The sequence below is a fragment of the Mus caroli genome, unplaced genomic scaffold (genome assembly GCF_900094665.2).
Source record: "Mus caroli unplaced genomic scaffold, CAROLI_EIJ_v1.1 scaffold_6547_1, whole genome shotgun sequence".
NCBI lineage: Eukaryota > Metazoa > Chordata > Mammalia > Rodentia > Muridae > Mus > Mus caroli.
The window spans coordinates 46,691-67,598 of record NW_018389523.1 but is presented as its reverse complement, the minus strand read 5'-3'; the positions used below and the strand labels follow the sequence as shown (position 1 = coordinate 67,598).

General features: G+C 37.8%; 1 protein-coding gene across 2 annotated transcripts in view; it reads left to right on the top strand.

Moving 5' to 3' along the window:
• Positions 1–7,120, top strand: part of LOC110288145 (vomeronasal type-2 receptor 116-like) — a 26,971-nt gene extending 19,851 nt beyond the window's left edge. For both annotated transcript variants that reach the window (XM_021154581.1, XM_021154580.1), the window contains exon 6: positions 6,192–7,120. In XM_021154581.1, coding sequence (XP_021010240.1) covers positions 6,192–7,120 — 929 coding nt within the window. The remainder of the gene's footprint in view (positions 1–6,191) is intronic.
• Positions 7,121–20,908: the final 13,788 nt, after the last annotated feature.

Sequence of the window (20,908 nt, the reverse complement as noted above, 5' to 3'; positions counted from 1 at the left end):
TCTCTCTCTCTCTCTCTCTCTCTCTCTCTCTTTCTTTTCTTCTTTCTTTTTTATTGTGTGTTATTGGCTTCGTCGAAAATATAAAGTGTACTGCCGGGTGTGTTTGTGCACGTCTTTAATCCCAACACTTGGGAGGCAGATGTAGGTGGATTTTTTAGTTCAAGACCAGCCTGGTCTACAAAGTGAATTCCAGGACATTCAGGGCTATACAGAGGAACCCTGTCTAACCATATATATAAAATCCATATGTACATGGACTTATTTCTGTGTCTTCACTTCTGTTCCATTGAATGGCCTATCTATATATGTACCAATACAATGTGTTTTGTATTTGTTTGTTTGTTTGGTTGGTTGGTTGCTTGGTTGGTTTTTGTTTTGTTTTGTTTTGATTTGTTTTAACATTAGCTCTGTAGTACAGCTTGAGTTTAGGGGTTATAATTAATCGAGTAGTTCTTTTCGTATTAATAATGGATTTTTCAGCCATGTGTGGTGGTGCATGCCTTTAATCCCAGCACTTGTGAGGCAGAGGCAGGAGGATTTCGGGGTTCAAGTCCAGCATGGTCTAGAAAGACAGTTCCAGGACAGCCAAGGCTATACAGAGGAACCCTGTCTCAAAAAAAAAAAAAAAAAAAGAATTGATTTTTCTATGCTGGGTTTTTGTTTTTCTATATGAAGTTGAGAATTGCTCTTTCAATGTTTGTGAAGAACTTTGTTGGAATCTTGATGGTGATTGCATTGAATTTATTGATTGCTTTAGGTAGGATGGCCATATTTACTCTGTTAATCCTACCAATCTATGAGTATTGGAGTTCTCTCCATTTTCTAAGATCTTCTTCAAAGTCTCTCTTAAAGAACTTGAAGTTATTGTCATATAGATCTTTCATTTACTTGTTAAGTGTTAATCAAGATACTTTATAGGACTTCTGCATATTGTGAAGGGTGTGGTTTTTCTTCTCAGTTTTGTTATATCTTGGGCAGATGAATTCTACTTATTTTTTTGAGTGAAATTAATATTCAGCTACTTTGCTTAAGTTGTGTATTAGCTGTAGAAGAACTCTGGTAGATATATTGAGGTTGCTAATGTAAACTAACATATCATGCACAAATAGTGATACCTTGACTCTTTCTTTTCAAATGTGTGTCCTTCTGATCTGCTATTGTTGTGTCATGGGTCTCTCTAGAACTTCAAGTACTATATTGAATAGATAATGAGAGAGTAGGCATCCTTGTCTTTTTCCTGTAATTTAGTAGGATTGTTTCAAGTATCTCTCCATTTAATTTGAGGTTGGATGATTGTTTGCTGTATATTGTTTTTATAATATTTATATAAGTGCCTTGATGTTCTTATCTTCCCAATACTTTTAATATGATGGGGTGTTGTATATTGTCAAATGCTTTTTCTACTTCTAATAAGATGTTTTACATTGAGTTTGTTTATATAGTGGATTACATTAATGGGTATTTATAAATTATACTATCTCTGCATTCCTGAAATTCTACATGAGATTTCCTACAGCTGATATAACCACTCAAGAATGTGTCCAGATACAAAATTAACTCAAAGAAATCAGAACCTTCCTGTATGTAAGCAATAACATATCTGTGAAGGATGTTAATGAAACAATACTGTTCACAATAAACAAAATAATACCTATTTCATGTACCTCTAACCAAATAAGCAAAAAATCCATATGACACAAAGCTTGAGTCTCTGAAGAGAGAAATTGAGGATGATATCAAAAGATGAAACAGCTCCTGTACTTGTAGTTCAATATCATTAACATAGTGCAAATGGCCTTCTAACCAAAAGAAATGCCCAATTAAAATGCAAACAACACCAAAATTCCAACAAAATTCTTCAAAAATTTTGAAACAACAATTATCAATTTCATATGGAGAGTTCTGAATCTTATGAAGTGTCCATACTGTCTTCTATCAATAATAATACATTTTACTTTGTATAAAATTTCACACAAGTGAAATCCTTACATACAACCCCACACACACAGACACACACATGAATAAATAAATTAATTTCAATGTATCCTCTGTACACATAAAAAGAGCCATTCAGAACCGGGCATGGTGGCACATGCACTTGGGAGGCAGAGGCATGCAGATTTCTGAGTTGGAGGCCAGCCTGGTCTACAAAGTGAGTTCCAGGACAGCCAGGGCTATACAGAGAAACCTTGTTTCAAAAAACTATAATATATATATATAATAAAAAATAATAATAATAAATAAAGCCATTCAGACACTAAGAACAAATATGGCTATTGTATGTTAGTTAATTATATTGCTCAAAAATATGCAGCTCAAAGAAATGCTAAACACTGTAAGTTTGAAAATATTGTTGATAAAAACTTGAAAAATAAGATAATACTATATTTTATTTTTTGAAATACACAATTCAATGTTATTAATGAAATTAAATAGATACTTTGATTATCAATTACATTTTTAGAAATATTGAAATATTGTGTAATACACTGTCATAGGTTTTTAATACTGTGAACAAACACCATTAAAAAGTCAACACATAAAAGCACATTTAATTTGTGCTGGCTTAGAAATTCAAAAGTTCAGTCAATTATTATCAAGGTAGGAGCATGGCTTCATCCAATCAGGCATGATGCAGAGGGGCTGAGAATTCCATATCTTCTTCTGAAGGTTACTAGTAAAAGACTGGTTTCTTGGCACATAAGATAAGAGTTTTAAAGCCCCTGCCAACAATGACACACTTCCTTCAAAAAGACACACCTACAAAGAGTGCCAGTCTCCAAGCCAAACATATTCAACTGGGACATTACATTCCCAAGGTGCCATAGGTATGTTTATATCTATAAAGGCAATAGCTAGGCATATTGTTAAAAAAGTGCGTATGTATTTTCCAACTTATAACATCCACATATTTTATAAGTTTCAACAATGTTAAAAATCCAAGTACAAACCTCTTCGGACATTAATTTAAACTCTTCAGTGTAAGCCTCAAAGAAAGTCACGGACCAGTTGGGCAAACTCTGAACTCTGGATTTCCATGTTTGATGTCAAGGAGGTCTTCAGGGGTCCACTATTTTTGATCTTAGTTGACTGCAACACATTTCATTCACCTGGGCTGATTCAAATCCCTGCTATCAGCTTTCCTCAGCATATATCCCATAATTCTAGAATCTTGAACACTTTGGTATTTTCAAAGGCTATTTCACCATTATTCCTTCTTCTTCCTCCACAGTCTGGGGTCTACACATGATTTTCTAGGCTCTTCAAAAAGACTTGCACTATTTCTCCAGCACTGTGCTCTAGCAGTTTAGATTCTGGTTGACAACACTCTACTTTTGCTGATGGTTTTTTATGATCAAACCATTCTATTGGCAGCTGCAGTACACTGTGTTCTTGCTCTGCAGCTAGGCTTCATTAGCAGCCTCTCATAGGCTCTATTAATAGTGCTAAGTCTCACTTTTTTTTNTTTTTTTTTTTTTTTTTTTTCATGATCTCTCTATTCCTATGCCATCAACTTCAAATGAGGCTTTACCTTTACCAATGCCATTTCCTGGCTTCTCGCAATATCAAGCACCAGTTACTCTCCAGGACCCCTTCATACTTTCAGATCTAGTAAAACCTGGATATCTCTAACACCAAGTTAAGGAGCAAATTGTGGTACAACTTTGGGTATCTGTGGAACACAGCATTTTTACTCTCAGAAAACACTTCCCACATAATTTTTCCTCAGTGATGCTGATCTTTTCTTAATTATTGCTGATTTATAGCTCCATCTATCCAGAATAAATTGTTCTGGTAGTCTCCTTCTCTTTTTGACTCATAAGACAGAGCCACTTGGCCAATGCTCACAAGTTCAGCTTCTTAACGGGCCTAGAATATCTTTCCCCCTTAATCTATTTCCAGCTTTTGTTTTACAACTATATAACTTCATGAGCTTGGCTCTCATTGGACTTTTTCTGTAAATTAACCCTGAATTCAAGATCTGTATGGTTCTGACTCCAGAATGCTGAGATGTAATGCATACATACTAACACCCCTTGTTTTAAGGTTATCTCTACTTTGAATTTCTCCTGTTACAGGCTGGCTTCAAACTCAGATATCAACTTGACTCTGTCTACTGGAAGGAAAGAGTGTACCGTCATGCCTAGGTCTAAATTTCTCATGGCCACTGTTGTCCATGATCTGGGTCAAAAGCTTGTGTCTTCCAGTCTCAAGGTCTCTTTTACATGTTTGCCCCCTATTTCTGAATTGTAGTTCACTCCATATTAAAATTCAAATGTATTCCCTTCTCAAGTGCAAAAACAAACAATAGTGTTTGGTTTGGGGAGATCTTGCTCAGAAATCACTACTCTATTTACTCCTTTTCTCCTTGAAACAAGCATTCAGCTTAATTTCATTTCCTGGTGACCCTTTATTTTACTTAAAACATGTTTTCTATTTTGCCTTTCTATGATTGCTGTACTTGTATAAAAATGCTCTTCATATGTCTTAACCAGAGTTCAAAGTCTCTGTTCAGTTATTTGGGATTTCCTTTGCTAATTCTGTTAATATAAACTTCTTTATCTTAGCCTCAGGTAAACTCCTTAGACAATGGCAAAGGGCATCCACACACTTCACCAAAATATTACCAGAGTAGCTCCATATAAAAACGCTTTTACTCTGAAACCTCTAGACCCAGGCTTCTATAGTTAAAATCATCCTCAGCAACAAAGTTTTCCATATTCCTACAAGGACGGCACATTAAGCCTAACTTAAACATTCTACTGTTTCCATCCAAAATCTCAAAATCCAATTTCTTTCAATGAAAATCATGGACAGATCGATCAAAGGAATAACACTCTAGGTACTAACTTATGTCTTAGTTAGGGTTTTACTGCTGTAAACAATCACTTTGACACCGTCAACTTTTATAAGGACATTTCATTAGGACTGAATTACAGATTGAGAGGTTTAGTAAAACATACTCAAGTTCAGAGAGTGACAGTATCCAGGCAGGCATGGCACAGGAAGAGCTAAGAGTTCAAAATATTCAGGTAAAACATTCTAGGAAAAGCCTGATTTCCAGGTATCTAGGATGAGGGTCTTAAAACCCATTTCCACACTGACAAAATTCTTTCAACAAGGCCACACTTTAAAATAGTGCAACTATTTGGGCTTAGCATATTCAATCTACCATATCAACATAATATATTTTATAAATTTTGCTGCATCTATTTTATGTTCATCATAGTATTTATGAAAATATTCAAAAGTTCCATAGCAGAGAATTTTTCCAAAATCTCTCACATTTTCTAAGAATAGTCTATGAAAATATATGCTTGCTTTAAATGTTATGAAAACATATTATTTGTAATTTTGAGTACTATCAAATGTAATAGTATCAATTTCATAAACTCCAACAGAGAATGGATAGAATTTAAAAATCCAAGGAATTTTATGGAGAAAAGTAAATTTAGAATTCACATAAAAGAAAGCATTAATTGGAAAAATTAGGAAAAATATTTCCTCTAATCTACATACCCCATAATGAAATTAAAGCAAATCTGTGAAATATAAGTACTATCAAGGTCACAGAAGATGTTTACAAGGTAATTTAGTATTGTAGTAAATTTCAAAAGAGTTACAGCATTGTCAGTAAAGGCATAGAAATATCATATATACAGAAAACAAATGCATTTAGGTAATAAAATTTAAAGGACAACCATGAAATTTTAAGGAATTTATTGGAAGATGAAGGGTACCTAAATAGATATAATAGTGTTCTTTACAAGGGTAGGGCTTGAAAGTATAAATACTTTCCCACTGAAGCTATCACCCAGTTGTGCAGACACTGGCTCATCTGTATGGACTCAGTGATTATTAAAATGATATTAATAAGTAGATGTAGGGAGCTCAAGGAATTGTGAGATAAATCTGATGGTAGAGAAGGGAAGGTGTGTGATGGTAGTAAATAAATAAAGCTTGCATCAAATCCTATGGTATGTGAACATAAATATGGAAAGAAATATTTAATGATCATGGAGCAGTTTCTAAATCTAGTCTTACTCGTACCAGTGTACTATTACTTTGTCCATGAAAAAGCAAAATACAGCTACTTCTGTGACAGTTCCTGTATTTAGAGATGTCTAAATATATAAGAAACCTTCAGAGACTGGACTTCTGATCTCAAGATAACCTATATTTCTGACCAGATGTAGAGAAGTGTGTCAAGTGTCCAGAGAGACATTATGCAAATAGAGAGAAGAGCAACTGCTTCCAAAAATCTGTGAGTTTTCTGGCCTATGAAGATCCCTTGGGGATGGCATTAGCAAGCATAGCTTTGTGCTTATCTGCACTCACTGCCTTTGTTATTGGCATCTTTGTGAAGCACAGAGACACTCCTATTGTCAAGGCAAATAATCGAGCTCTGAGTTACATTTTGCTCATAACACTCACCTTCTGTTTCTTATGTTCTTTGAACTTCATTGGTAAGCCAACCAAAGCTTCTTGCATCCTCCAGCAGACCACATTTGCAGTTGCTTTCACTATGGCTCTTGCTACTGTGTTGGCCAAAGCTATCACTGTGGTCCTTGCCTTTAAGGTCAGTTTTCCAGGGAGAATGGTAAGGTGGCTAATGATATCAAGGGGTCCAAACTACATCATTCCTATCTGCACCGTGATCCAGCTTCTTATTTGTGGAATATGGATGGCAACATCCCCACCATTCATTGACCAAGATGCTCATACTGAATATGGACACATCATCATTTTGTGCAACAAGGGCTCAGCTGTTGCCTTCCATTCGGTCCTGGGATACCTCTGTTTCATGGCCCTTGGGAGTTATGCTATGGCCTTCTTGTCTAGAAATTTGCCAGATACATTCAATGAATCCAAATTTCTGTCATTCAGTATGCTGGTGTTCTTCTGTGTCTGGGTCACCTTTCTTCCTGTCTACCACAGCGCTAGAGGGAAAGTCATGGTAGCCATGGAAGTATTCTCTATCTTGGCTTCCAGCACAGCACTCCTTGCCTTCATATTTGGTCCCAAGTGTTACATTATCTTATTGAGACCAGAGAAGAATTCATTTAATCATATCAGGAAGAAAACACCCTCTAGAAAGAAGAATTTTCCTAAACTATAGTTGAAAAAAATTTAGCTTTTATTTTAACATTCTCATGAATGGCAACATTCATATATTGTTCTCAGATATGTTAAACAGCTTCTCTGAATCTAAGACCTGATGGCTCCATTCCTACATCATGTCAAATATTTGTGTCCTTTCTCAGTGGAAACTGTTCTTTTTATTTATTGTTTTAATTTTATTAAACTTCATGAGAATTTTTTCTCCTTCCTGAAATGACAAAACATTTAATTTACAAAATCCATTGGAATGTAATTTCTTAATGTCTATTATTTAATAATACTAACAATTCAATTGTCATATAATTTGTTTTTAAATTTATTACATATTTACTTTTCAATATACCATATTTAGAAATGAACAACATAATATTCGTAAGTCTCTCATTGAATTCATATATATATATATACATACATATATATATATATATATATATAATGTTTTGTTTGAATTTATTTATTTATATTGAATTCACCACCTGTCTTAAATTAAATGAAAATAATTATAATGGTATGGCATTCTAGTTCATGACATTATGTGTTACCTACTAACTCACTAACTCAGTGTGACGTTTCATTCAGAAAAATATTTTATTCCTCAAAATATAATATAACCAGAGCAATCCAACCAGAGCCCATATTCATAGTTTGACAAAATTTGTGACATGTTCAACTGTATGTAAGTTTCCTTTCTATTGCCATATGCATTTAAATTTAGTCGATTACACGTATATTATGTAGTATTTACCTATCTGGTGCATCAACTCATGTGAGAATTCCTGGTAACAGAAATTGTTCGTGTTGAATTTTATTTTTTTAATATAAATTATTCATTTGATTTTTAGTCATTCAATTTTCTCTAACCTAATTTTCTGTACACTGGTATAAAATACTCAATTATAATTCAAAATCCCTTATACCTTTCTATTTTATTATGACCCATTCCTCCATGATTCATTTTTATTTTGTACAAATAATATACATTATACTTATAATAATATTTTTTCTGTCCCCAGGGTTATATGAAAGAAACCAAATATAAAATCGTTAATACAACAACAGAGGACTTTTTGTCATGGTCTATCTTTTCTCTTATCACCATATCCTTTGTAACTTTCATATTTTTCTAATGGCCAGCTCAACTAGAGGGGCTGTATGTCTTCATTGGAAGTCTATTTAAGTCTTCCCAGTAGCATTAATGACATGAGGGAAACGTATACCTAACATATTACTAACGTAACATTGGCATACCCATTGGCAAACTCATAAAATAGGAACAGTGAAAATCAAATGGACAACACAGCTGTTTTACAAAGACCCAATTTATTAGACCTCCATGTTAAGATCATGATCAACTGCTTCTCAATAGTTTTCTGAATCTCCACATATTGCCGGCTGTAGAGAGATTTTCATTATTTGTACACCTTGGGGATATTAGATTGAAGGAAATTTTCTTCAGAATCATTTATGCCACATTCCATGTGTATTTTCATAAGCCTCCCCAGGAATTTCTTAAGTATACTACCTACCCTGTTTTTGAGTATCCTTATCTGGGTCTACTTGAAGATAATCTTGCATTGTAGAGGTTATGAAAACACATAGATATGTCATAGATGACCCTATTATGAAATGGTTTGAAGCTATATTTAGAAAATGTGCTTTTGGATTAACAAAAGAGAAAAAAATTCCAATAAAGTAAACATTGAAAAAGCAAAAAAGATTGAGTGGGCAAAAGAATGTGGAACAGGATCAAATTAAAAGCCTTTTCTTACAATGCACTCAGGCAATTTCATGGCATATGAGATTGGGATTTTATCTAAGGTATGTTTCCCCAGAAAATAAAAATACACCAACAAAGTTAAAATGTCTGGCATTAATATTCTTTTCACAATGCTTATCCTGATAGAAAGAGAGAGTCTGGATGAATGATAAAAAAAAAATGATCAAAACCTCAGGACTTCTCTTGCTTGTGGAAGTTAGGTTACAAAAGGCCACTGTGGTGTCTAATGACCAAAGAACAACAGAAGACCAATATTAAACAAATGAAGTTTTATCAAGATATAAAAAATAAATATTGCATTGTGCCAGTATTTCAAAATAATGACAGTAATTTGGCCTGAAGTTATTCCCATACCCAAATGACAATTAGTACTTTGGACATTAAAAATTGATAACACAGCAATTGGGACATAAAAGATTACCATGCTAGCTTGCATGTTGTATTTATGTCTACTGCCCTTGAAACCTCAACAGCTGTCAGCCTGAGAATGGGCTGTCATGTCTTGGGAAAACACCTATCTAGATTCTACTTTTAAAATTAATTATTAATATACAACCAAAAAGATGGCCCCCTATTGTTCTCTTTTTCCAGATTTCTTCATTCCCCTTCCCTTTTACCTTGGGGATAGTGCTCATCTTGCCCCAGGCCTTTCCCTTTCTTTGGGCATAAAGTCTCTATAATTTTAGGCTCCTCCTCTATCATTGAGGCCACACAATGCTGTCTTCTGCTACATTTTGGTGTGGGGTCTCAGACCAGGCAGTGTAAGCTCATATCTTCAAACACAAATTTATATGAGTAATAATGACAAAGATTGGTGCCTATTAATGGAATCGATTCCAAGTTGTGCCTTCTTTGTGCAAACTTTCTTCACTCTGTGCACAGATTTTGTTCTTGCCAAGGAAAGGAATGTCATGCCTTGACAAAATATACTTCAATAATCATAAGTGTTAAGATATATTTGTTAAGGGGAAACAGTTATAAAAGATTATTCTGCTCTTTCATGATTTATCAATAATGACTAAATATATGACTCAGGACATCACTGTAAATGATAACGGTGTTCAATCATGATTTATAAATAATGACTATAATTATATACTTTTGGCCAAGATAAAGTCAGAAAACATGTATTAGTGCAAAAATGATACACTATATGTTTGGGAGAAAAGTGAATCAGTTGCTGGGTGTAGCCTCTCCGAAAACAATATGCTCATGTCTGCAAGTCTAAGCGAATATCATCAGTAGCTTCATGGATTGGTGCTTACCCATAGGACAGCTCTCAAATGGGCTGTTTATATGATGGTCAGTCCCTTAATTTCTGTTCCATCCCCCATGCCTGCATTTCTTATAGAAAAATGTAATTTGGCTTGAAATTATCTGGATTCCTTCCTGAGAATAAGAGGTAGCCTCTTTAGGTTCCACATCCCCAATAAAGTGAGCACATATAAGGTAACCCCATTGATTTTTGAGTGCTTCTGTTATCCCAGGTCTTTGTTGCTTCCTAGTGATTACCCCTTGTCACCTCCTCAATCCCATTAGTTGCATATTTCAAGTCATTTTCATGGTCAGTTAATCATCTCACCTAGTCTTTCACATACCTGATTCTGCAACCTTCTTTCCCCTCCCAATATCCTCTTTGTTGTGCTCTAAAGGTTCACCCCAGGCAGATTACTCACCCAGATTCAGTCACCTACATCCATGCAGTGGTGTAGATTGGGGTTTCTTATGGAAAAATAGGAGAAAGGATTGCAGGAACCAATTGTATTGGAACTAGACAGAAAGATCAATGTAGTCAACAAACCTTGACATATGGGGCTCTCAGAGAATGAGCCACAAAGTAAAGAACACACAGGGACTCCCTGCACATGTGTAGCAGATGTGCAGCTTGGTGTTCATGTGTTTAGGAACAAAATGGTTACAAAAGTTTTTGCCTATATATATTGGAAATGTTCTTGTTGGGCATCCTTGTCTGGCCTGACAGAAACTTGAAGTGCTGTAATGGGAACATAGCCTGGGTGCCCAAACCTGTGCTTGGAGAAGTGGAGGGTGAGAGTGCGAGAGGGTAATTGGGAAGGGGCAGTGAGCAGTATCTAAAGTATATAATTAAAAATTAAAATAAGATAAATAAAAAAGACTGATAAAATGAAATAAAAAAAAACAAAAAAGGAACAGATCTCTACACACAGATTTTAATATAACTAAACTAAAAAGGAACTTTGATTGTCAGGGAGTCAGGGTTGCAAGATTCTCCTAAATATTTTGTCTAACTCACATCTTTCTTTCATCAGTATAACCTCTTCTCTGCAAATTACTGTCAGCTACTGATGTTTGCCCCAAGCACAACATTCTCTCAAAACATTCTAAATTGTGATGTTCATATTCATACATAGATCCTGTTCCTGCTGTTGTATATCTCAGCAACAAATCCAGATCATTAAAGTAAACCACAGTCACTAAAAAATCAGAATTTTGAAGATCAAATTAATACTAATTTATTTGCAACATACTAAGAAACAAAGGCTCTGGGTTAGTTGGTAAAAAGTGGGAGGAAATTTCAAAAGCCATGAAACCAGAATGTCTGGTAAGAGTTTGTATCTCTGAACAGGAAGCAGTTACCTATAAAATGATATGAAATATCACCAACATGACTGTCAATGTATGACGAGAAACAGAGCAGCAATATATACATGCTGTTGTCAATGTAGAAAGGTAATGAGACAATATATAAAGAGCTACAGACCACTAAGTAATGTTCAGAAAGCAATAAGCAGTCATGTTAGGATACTAAATCTAAATAGAAGAAAATACATTGTGGTCAAAATTGAATGAAAATAGGCAGTGGTAAAGATTATTGTTCATTAAATCACATATTGTCTCATCATTTGCATCTATGTTACTTTCTTTCTTTTGAACATGTTTAGAATACTATATTTACTTTCATTTTGAATTGGTTACTTATGGAGCACTGTTGAGAATCTCAGCACTTAGGATATTTTCTCTGTGCACTTGAATCTAGTGACTTTCCTTTCCTTGGTTTAAGATTTTATTTTGACTTGCCTTTCTATGCCTTTTAACTTTTTAACTTTTTAACTTTTAATAACTGAGGACATTTAACATTTCTTTAAGTGTTTCTTGTCCCTTGAGAATTCTCTGGTCAAAATTCTCTGTTTAGATCTGTATGTGCCCATTTTTAAATTGGGTTATTTGAGTAGATGGTGATTTAAAACTCATTTAAATCTTTATAATTTTTGGATAATAGCTGCTGTCAAATGTAAGATTGATGAATGTCCCATCAAAATCTGGAGTCTTGTGTTTTGTACTACTGACAGTGTCCTTTATGTTACAGAAGCTTTGCAATTTCATGGTATCCTACTTATCACTTTTTTTCTTAGAGGCTGAGCCATTGTTGATTTGTTCAGGAAATTGTCCCCTTTATTAATGCATTCAAATTTTTTCTCTCTTTCTCCTCTATGAGACTTAGTATATCTTTTGGTTGTTACTGTTGTTGAGGACATTGATCCAGTTGAACTTGAACTTTGTGGAAGCTGAAAAATATGGATCGATTTTCATTCTTCTGTATGCAGACATCCAGTGAGACCAGTATCATTTGTTGATGGTTTTGGTAAATTTATCAAAACCAAATGTTCACAGGTGTGTAGATTTGCTTCTGGGTCTCAGATACAAATTTATTGGTCAATGTGTCTCTTTTTGTACAAGTATACTTTTGGTTACTATTGTTCTCTAGTGCTGCTTGTCAACAGGGATGTTAATTTTTCACAAGGTTCTGTTCTTTTTTTCAAGATTGTTTCGGTTACCTGCTGTTGCCATTTTTGTTGTTCTTGTTGATGTGTTTTCAAAAGATGTTGACAAAATTAATGGTAATCTACAACTGATGGGGATGAGGATGTAGAGCATCTCTCCAGGAAGTGACATAGTCCTGGGACATAAGAGGCACCCAGCAATCAATGGGGATGTCCATGAGTGCAATTCACAGTATTGGGTCTATGGACACTGGAGGTACCACTTACTGTTGCCAGACAGGAAACACAAAAGTGTGATAGGGACTCTGATACACTGACCTATCTGTCAATCCAAAATTTATCCTGTATCAAGGAAATGCGGGGAGATCTAATGGAACAGATCCTGGGGGGATGGTCAAACAATAACCAGCCCAACTTGAGACCCATCCCTGCTGGGAACAAAATAAAAAAGAGGGGACTCTGGGGTCCTAGGGAAGAGTGGAAGGAAAAAGATGCACACACCCCGCCAGATTTTCCCTATTCTCTGGTCAGTTAGGCATGGGAGGGCTGCTATCTACCCTATCCACTCATCCCTGGGTGGGCATTCCTCTATTCCACTCTTCAGGGGATGGTCAAGGGGCACCCCTGCCTGGGAAGCCCCCCCCCACTTCCCGGAGCTACATTGCTAAAGCCACCAAGGTTTTGGGAGAGAGGGAAGATGGAAGAAGTTCCCAACATTGACCAGAGTGTTCACTGGAACTTGAAGGAGCAGAGCAGAGAATCTATGGTTTTAGAGATTCATTATGGAAATGCAGGGGGAAGAAAGAAGGTAGAAAGGATGAAGAGAGAGAGAGAGAGAGAGAGAGAGAGAGAGAGAGAGAGGTGGAGAGAGAGACAAGAGAGAGAAGAGAATGAGAGGACAAAGGAATAAGAGAGTGAGGTGTGGGCTGAACACCCCTTTTTATGGTCTTCACTGTTGCTAGGTCACTGGGAATGAGTTTAGCCTGAAGGTCAGAGGCTTGGGTCATTGCTTATGTGATACTGACCATGGTTCTCTTGTGGGGGCTGTGGGAGGTGGTACATTTTGCAGGATCTGGAATTCCAGGAGTATGAGGGATCACCTACCTTGTCATATAGGTGAATTATGACCATTTGGGGTCAGACCACAGCTCGAGCAGAGACCCACCTTCAATTTCCCACATATCCCCTGGGAAAGTACCTAACTCTTACACAATTAATTATGTATTTACTGACAGAAGTCTAGCATAACTCTCCTTTGAAAGTCTCAAAACAGCAACTAATACAGACAGAGGCAGACATCCACAGCCAAACCATATATGGAGGTATGGAAGAACAGTAGGAAAGTCTGGGGCATATAATTGGAAAGGATATGAACAGGAAGACAAACAGAGTTAACTAATCTCTACCCTTGCATATCTCAAAGAGAGAATCACAAACTAAAGAATATTCTGGGTGGGAAGTAAACCTCCCTGTACATGTGTAACAAATGAAAATCTTTGTCTCCAAGTGTCTCCCAACACATGAAATGGGGGCTACCTCTAGAGCTATTGCCTGTCATTGGAGTATGTTCTAAATGCTGGAATGCCTTGTGTAGTCTCAGTGGTAGAGCGTGTACCCAGCCTCACAGAGAATTTATATGCCAGGTTGGTTGCATACCTAGGAAGGCCTCCACCATTTAGAGAAGAATGGTAGGGAGTATAGGGGGAAGGATTGTTGAGGGGGAAATAATAACAATAATATACTTTAAAAGGATCTTATTTTCTTCATTGTCTGGTTTTCTTACTCTTTTTATAGGTCTCTCTGCTTTCTCTGTATATAAATATGCATATGTGAATGTATGCATATTCGTATGTCTATATGTCTGTAAGTATGTGTGTATGTACGTATGTATATGTAATTTATCATCTCTGAACCTATCTATCTCTGTGCTGCCTCTCTCGCCCTAAGTATCTAATATATCATATTACATGTCTCCTTCTCTCTCTCTACTTATCTCTGACTCTCTGTCTTTGATCTGTCTCTTTCTGACTTTTTTTCTGTCTATCATCCATTCATCATCTATCTCTTCCTCTGTATTTTGTCCTATCCAAACTATATTTATATATCACAGATACTGGGGACACATGAACTAATTATTCCACGAAAATATTGTTTGTGTTTAGACTAACATTTACTAAGAAACAATAAAAAATAATACTATAGTCAATAATTTTTTAAATACAAAATTCTGATCAATATATCAGTTCAAAGTTATAGGATTTGTCCCATACTTTAATAAATATTCTATATTTAGATTATTTATGTCTATCTCTATCATGAGGATTGAACTCACATAAAGCACTTAAGAGGACAATATTATTTTATATAGTTGTTTTAGATAGATTTCAGTCTATCAAGACAGAAAAAAATAGTGGAAGGATCTGACTAAAAAGAATGTTTTCAACTCCTCACACCATAGAGAATGAGGAGCAGCTAAATTGGCTATAAGCAAAATATAAAAAAAAATGTCAATTCTTTCGGACTATTTGTTGCTGTCCCCTCAATATTCAAAGATCTCAATTTTTCTAAAATATTCAAAATGGCAACATGTAGTGAAAAAGTCTGAAGTGCAAAATAAATAGCATATATCAAGGCAAGTACCCAACTAGCACACAAGATATATTTGTTCCAGTTCCACAGTTCCATACCTCTAAGTTGTTGGATACTTACACTGAGGCATAATCCAAAGCTTCCCTCCCTTCTTGAGATACTTCTGACACTTTGAAATGACAGTAGACAGAACATCAAGATCAGATAATAGTATCTGCAAACTTCCTGAGAAAAACTACAGAATGTTCCCTGAGCCAAGAGTAGATAACATCTTATGCAGAACCACCCCTGCCCTGGGCTTAGACATGAGCAAGTTTCTCACTCTTTACTTCTTCCTTCTTATTACCTAAATTCTGTAACCTTGCTCACAATAAACAGACCTTGACAATCATTACTTGGTCTCGATCCTTTTTTCTTGCCCATTTCTCTTTCAGGCATGGTCCCCCTCAGACCCCTGAATAACTGAGTCCTGCGGATCTGGACAAGTGGCGCCAAAACATGGGTCCCAAGGTACAGACCCTCACCAGATGGAGCCCATTTTCCTGAGAAGGTCACCTCTACAAGCTAAGAAGTCGTTTTGAGGAGTGCTCTTACCTCTCATGAGAGAAAGTCTTCCTCGATAAATTTACATTTCTCCATTCTATAAAATGGGCCAAAAACTTTCTAAAGCAGCACGCTTCGTTAAGGATCTCAAAGCCTCTCTCTAAAGAGGAGTTAAGAGTTAAAAATTAAGATTTCACAAAAATTTTATCTTTGTCCCCCAAGTCTATAAATGGTTCATAATAAATGGACCAGAAATTTATCACCTTAAATGGGAAAAGGTAGGATGTGATCTTAATGAACTTTTAAATAAAGAAGGATCAGATGTAGTGACTACTCAGACCTTTAGTTATTGGGGTCTTATTAGAGATGTCATTAAGTCATCCTCGGCTGAGGCAGGCAAGATTGTTTCATTGGCTGAAGATTACCTTAAACCAATTTCTCGCTCAGCCTCTATGTCCTCTGTAAAGATTGCAGATCCACAGTTGTCACAACCTCCCTCACCATGCTCCTCCATTATGATTGGTATGTCTTCCCCAAAGGACCCGGTTGCTAATCCCAAAAAGCCTGTCCAACACCTCTATCCTCAACTGCCCACCAATGCAGCCGCATCTAGTGAGCCAAAATTACAAAAATCAAAGCTTACCTACCCCATTTTTAAGAAGCCTCATGGCAATAAGCTAATTCCCTCTGGGAGAGTGATTTGGAGGAAGAGGCTGCCTGATATTGCAACCCTGATTGGCCACCCATTGTGAACACAGTGGCACGTTATAGGCCCCCTCCTTACCCCTCCCCTCCTGAACTTTGTGCACCTGTGGTCTTTCCACCATGTCCACAAGGTGATTACATTTTACCTGCCAAAAATTAGCTATCTAAACAAGTTTCCGACCTTAAAGAGGTCCTAAATTTACAGAAACAGTTTGCTGATCTCTCCATAGAGCTCTCCTCTCTTCAGGAGACTGTTGGACAAACAGTTTTCCCTGGTCCATTGATGGCTCTGGTCCTTTTCTCTGCCATCTCTGGCGGCCATCAGGCTAGAGGGATGGCCAGCTCGCCTCATTCTCACCCTAACAAAGCCTCCCAAAAATAGCATTCTAACAAAACCTCCCAGAGAGTTAGTTCGAGAAAATCCTTGGCATTCCCTGTGTTAACCCGCCAGAGTGCCGAAGAGGCTTCCTCCTCAGAGGAGGACCCCACCTCTGATACAGAAAATGGTGAAGAGGATGAAAAAGCAAGTGATAGTGAAACTGAAAATGTGACCACTGCTGCAGCTACCGAGGCCCCGCAGCAAGAGATGACTGAGTATAAGAGATTAAAGTTTAAGCCTCTTAAGGATCTCAATAATGCAGTCAAAACGTATGGTCCTAATGCATCCTTTACAGTTTCCATGCTTGAAGCAGTCTCTGGAGTGGGAAACATCACTCCCTCTGAGTGGTTTAGAGTTACCCAGGCAGTTTTGACTCATGGAGAGTTTTTGTGTTGGAAATCTGATTTTCTAGATAGGTGTCAATCTCTCACAAGGCAGAACCAGAGAGATCACAAAGCACCTGTGGATGAGTGGACTCTTGATAAACTCAGTGGACAAGGGAGATATTTGTCTGAGAAGTGCCAACTTAAATTCCTCACCAGACTCCTGTCACAGGTTAATGAGGCTACCCTTGGAGCATGGCAGGCTGTCCCTTCCAAGGGTTCTATGAGTACCCCATTGACCAAAATTATCCAGGGAGGTCAGGAGCCTTACAATGAGTTCGTGGGGAGACTCTTAGAAACTGCTGAAAAGGTCCTGGGCCCTGAGGAAAATAATAACAAGTGTATAAAACAGTTGGCCAATAAGAATGCCAATTCTGCCTGTAGGGCTGTTCTTCAAGGCCAGACTAAAAATAAGACTCTTGATGATTTTGTGAGACTTTGCGTTGACATAGATAGTTTCACCCATAGGATCTTGCACAGCCTTTCTAAGAGTGTGAATTTGGCTGTGGGGGCTGCCTTGGAAGCTGTTGGCCCTTCCAAAAGTTGATTTAAATGTGGACAGCCTGGACATTTTGCCAAACAATGCCCCCTGACACAGGGCGTATTGACTGCTATGCCTTGGCCCCCGGGGGCAACACCCCCAATGCCTAATACTGTGTGCTCCTGGTGCAAAAGAGGCAAATATTGGGCGAATCAATGTCAATCCAAGACAAATGCCATGGGCCACCCTTTGCCACCCCTTCAGAGAAACGGCTTTAGGCACCAGTCCCAGGCCCAAGAATCATCCATTTCCTGCCTGCTTCAGGGACCAGCCAGCAGACAATAATGACTCAGCCTGTGGCCACTCCACTCAATTCTTCAGAGCAACCCCAGGGAGCTCAGGACTTGACCTGTGTACCTCTACCAGTACAATTTTAAAACATGAAGATAGTGTTCAAGCCTTACCTACTGGTGTTTTTGGTCCTCCTCCCCCTAATATGTTTTTTCTCTTTCTTGGACGTGCCTCATCCAACATCAAGGGCCTCATTATTCACCCTTCCCTGGTTGATAATTACTTTATAGGAGAAATTAAGATTTTAGCTAGTTCCAGCTCAGGGCCAATCTTACTTCCTCAAGAACAAAGGGTTGCACAGGCTTTGCCCCTCCCATTGAACACCCAGAACCTGGTAATTGGGAGGCATCGACAGGGCCTCTCAGCCAGGGTCCTCAGATCTTTTCTGGATCCAGATGGTCTCTAGAGAATGTTTTATGCTATGCCTTAATTTAGAGAGGCGATGGTTTGAGGGCATTGTGGATACAGGAGCTGATGCCACCGTCCTTGCAAAAAATTCCTGGCCCTCGGCTTGGCCACTTCAACCTTCTCTTACACATTTACAGGGCATTGGCCAGTCTACAAATAACTTACAGAGTTCTAAAGTTTTGACATGGGAAGATTCAGAAGGGAATTCTGGCACAGTGCAGCCTTTTGTTGTTGAAGCCCTACCAGTTAATTTGTGGGGAAGAGATCTTCTCTCTCAGATGAAAGTAATTACGTGTAGTCCAAATGAGATTGTAACCTAACAGATGTTGTCTCAAGGCTTTTTGCCAGGACAAGTCCTAGGAAAAAGAGGGCCACGGCTTGCCTACACCCAAAACCATTTCACATAAAAGTGATCACACTGCGCTAGGCTATCAAAGATTTTCCTGAGGGCCATTGCTCCCCTTGCACTCCAAGCTGATAGAATCACTTGGAAGAGTGACAATCCTGTCTGGATTGACCAATCGTCCTTTTCTTCCCAAAAGTTATCAGCTGCCCTAGAGTTAGTGCAGGAACAGCTGGCTGCTGGGCATATTGAGCCCTCCACGTCCCTTTGGAATACACCCATATTTGTCATACAGAAAAGATCAGGAAAATGGCGCCTATTACTAGACTTACATGCCTTCAACAAAACTATGGTTCCCATGGGGGCATTACAACCTGGCCTGCCATCCCCCATTGCCATCCCTAAGAATTATTCTAAAATTGTTATAGATCTTAAAGATTGTTTCTTTGCCATTCCCCTACATCCAGATTGTAAATGCTTTGCCTTCAGCCTTCCCATAATTAGTTTTGCAGGACCCTTACCTCGTTTTCAATGGAGGGTTCTCCCCGAGGGCATGGCTATTAGTCCCATACTTTTTCAGAAATTTGTTGCTCAGGCTGTTGATCCTTTTAGGCTTCCCTTCCCTAATCTTTATATTGTCCATTGCATGGATGATATTTTTCTGTCCTGAGGTGATGAGTATCAACCAGGCTGCCCAACACCTTATATCTGCTCTTCAGCAACAAGGCTTACAAATTTCTCCCAAGAAAGTACTACTACAACCCCCACATTTGTTTTTGGGATTCGAGCTCTTCCCTAACAAGATCATTTCCCAAAAAGTACAAATTAGAAAGGATTCACTTCTTACACTTAATGATTTTCAGCGTCTTTTAGGCGATAATAATTGGCTTCGCCCCTACCTCAAACTCACTACAAGAGAACTCAAGCCCTTGTTTGATATCCTTAGGGGAGACTCAGATCTATCGGTCTCTGTGCAGCCTTACTGCTGAAGCAGCTCAGGCTTTGTCATTAGGTGAAATGCTACTAATAGTCAAACCATTACCTATTTCTTTCCTGATATGCCCTTAGATTTTTTGGGTTTTTTTGTTTTTGTTTTTGTTTTGATTATTTGTTTGTTTGTTTGTTTGTTTGTTTTTTCGAAGCAGGGTTTCTCTGTATAGCCCTGGCTTTCCTGGAACTCACTTTGTAGACCAGGCTCACTTCGAACTCAGAAATCTACTTGCCTCTGCCTCCTAAGTGCTGGGATTAAAGGCATTTGCCACCCCGCCCAGCTGCCCTTAGTTTTTCTTGTTCTCCCTACTCCATTCTCTCCTACGGGACTTTTTTGGCAAACTAAGTCCCACTTTTGAGTTCATTTGTAGGCCTCCCCTCCTAAAGATCTCTCTACATATGCTTGGCTGGTGTCACAGCTAATTAAGATGGGAAGAGAACAGCCTTTCCAGCATTTTGGAAAGCAACCTGATACCCTGATTCTTCCATATAGTCCCTCTCGGGTTCAATGGTTGAGCCAATATGATGATGAATGGGCCATTAGCTGTGTTTCATTTCAGGACACTAGTGATAATCATTATCTACCTGATAGGCTTATTCAATTTTTACCAAGACTGTACCCATTGCCTCGGCCAACTTGGCTTTTACTGATATCTCCTCCAGTGGCATTGCAGCATATTCCATTGATTCAAAAGTTTTTCAGTTTTCCACCCCTATTTCTTCTCAGCTGGTCGATTTTGGAAGCCATTATTAAGGTTTTTGAAATATTGCCAGATCTATTATTTAATTTGTTTACAGATAGCTCCTATGTTGCCTGTTCAGTTCCACTTTTGGAAACCGCCCCATATATTCGTCCATCAACTAATGCAGCACCCTTGTTTTTGGTCCTTCAAAAATTGATTCATGAGTGTTCCTGTCCTTTTTTCATTGGCCATACATGTGCTCATTCTGGTTTACCTGGTCCTTTAGCACAAGGCAATAAGTCTGTAGACCCCGCAACTCAAATTACAGGAATAGCTCAGCGTATTACCCCCAGCCCTGCTGATTCCCTGCTTCAAGTTCAGAAGGCTCATGAT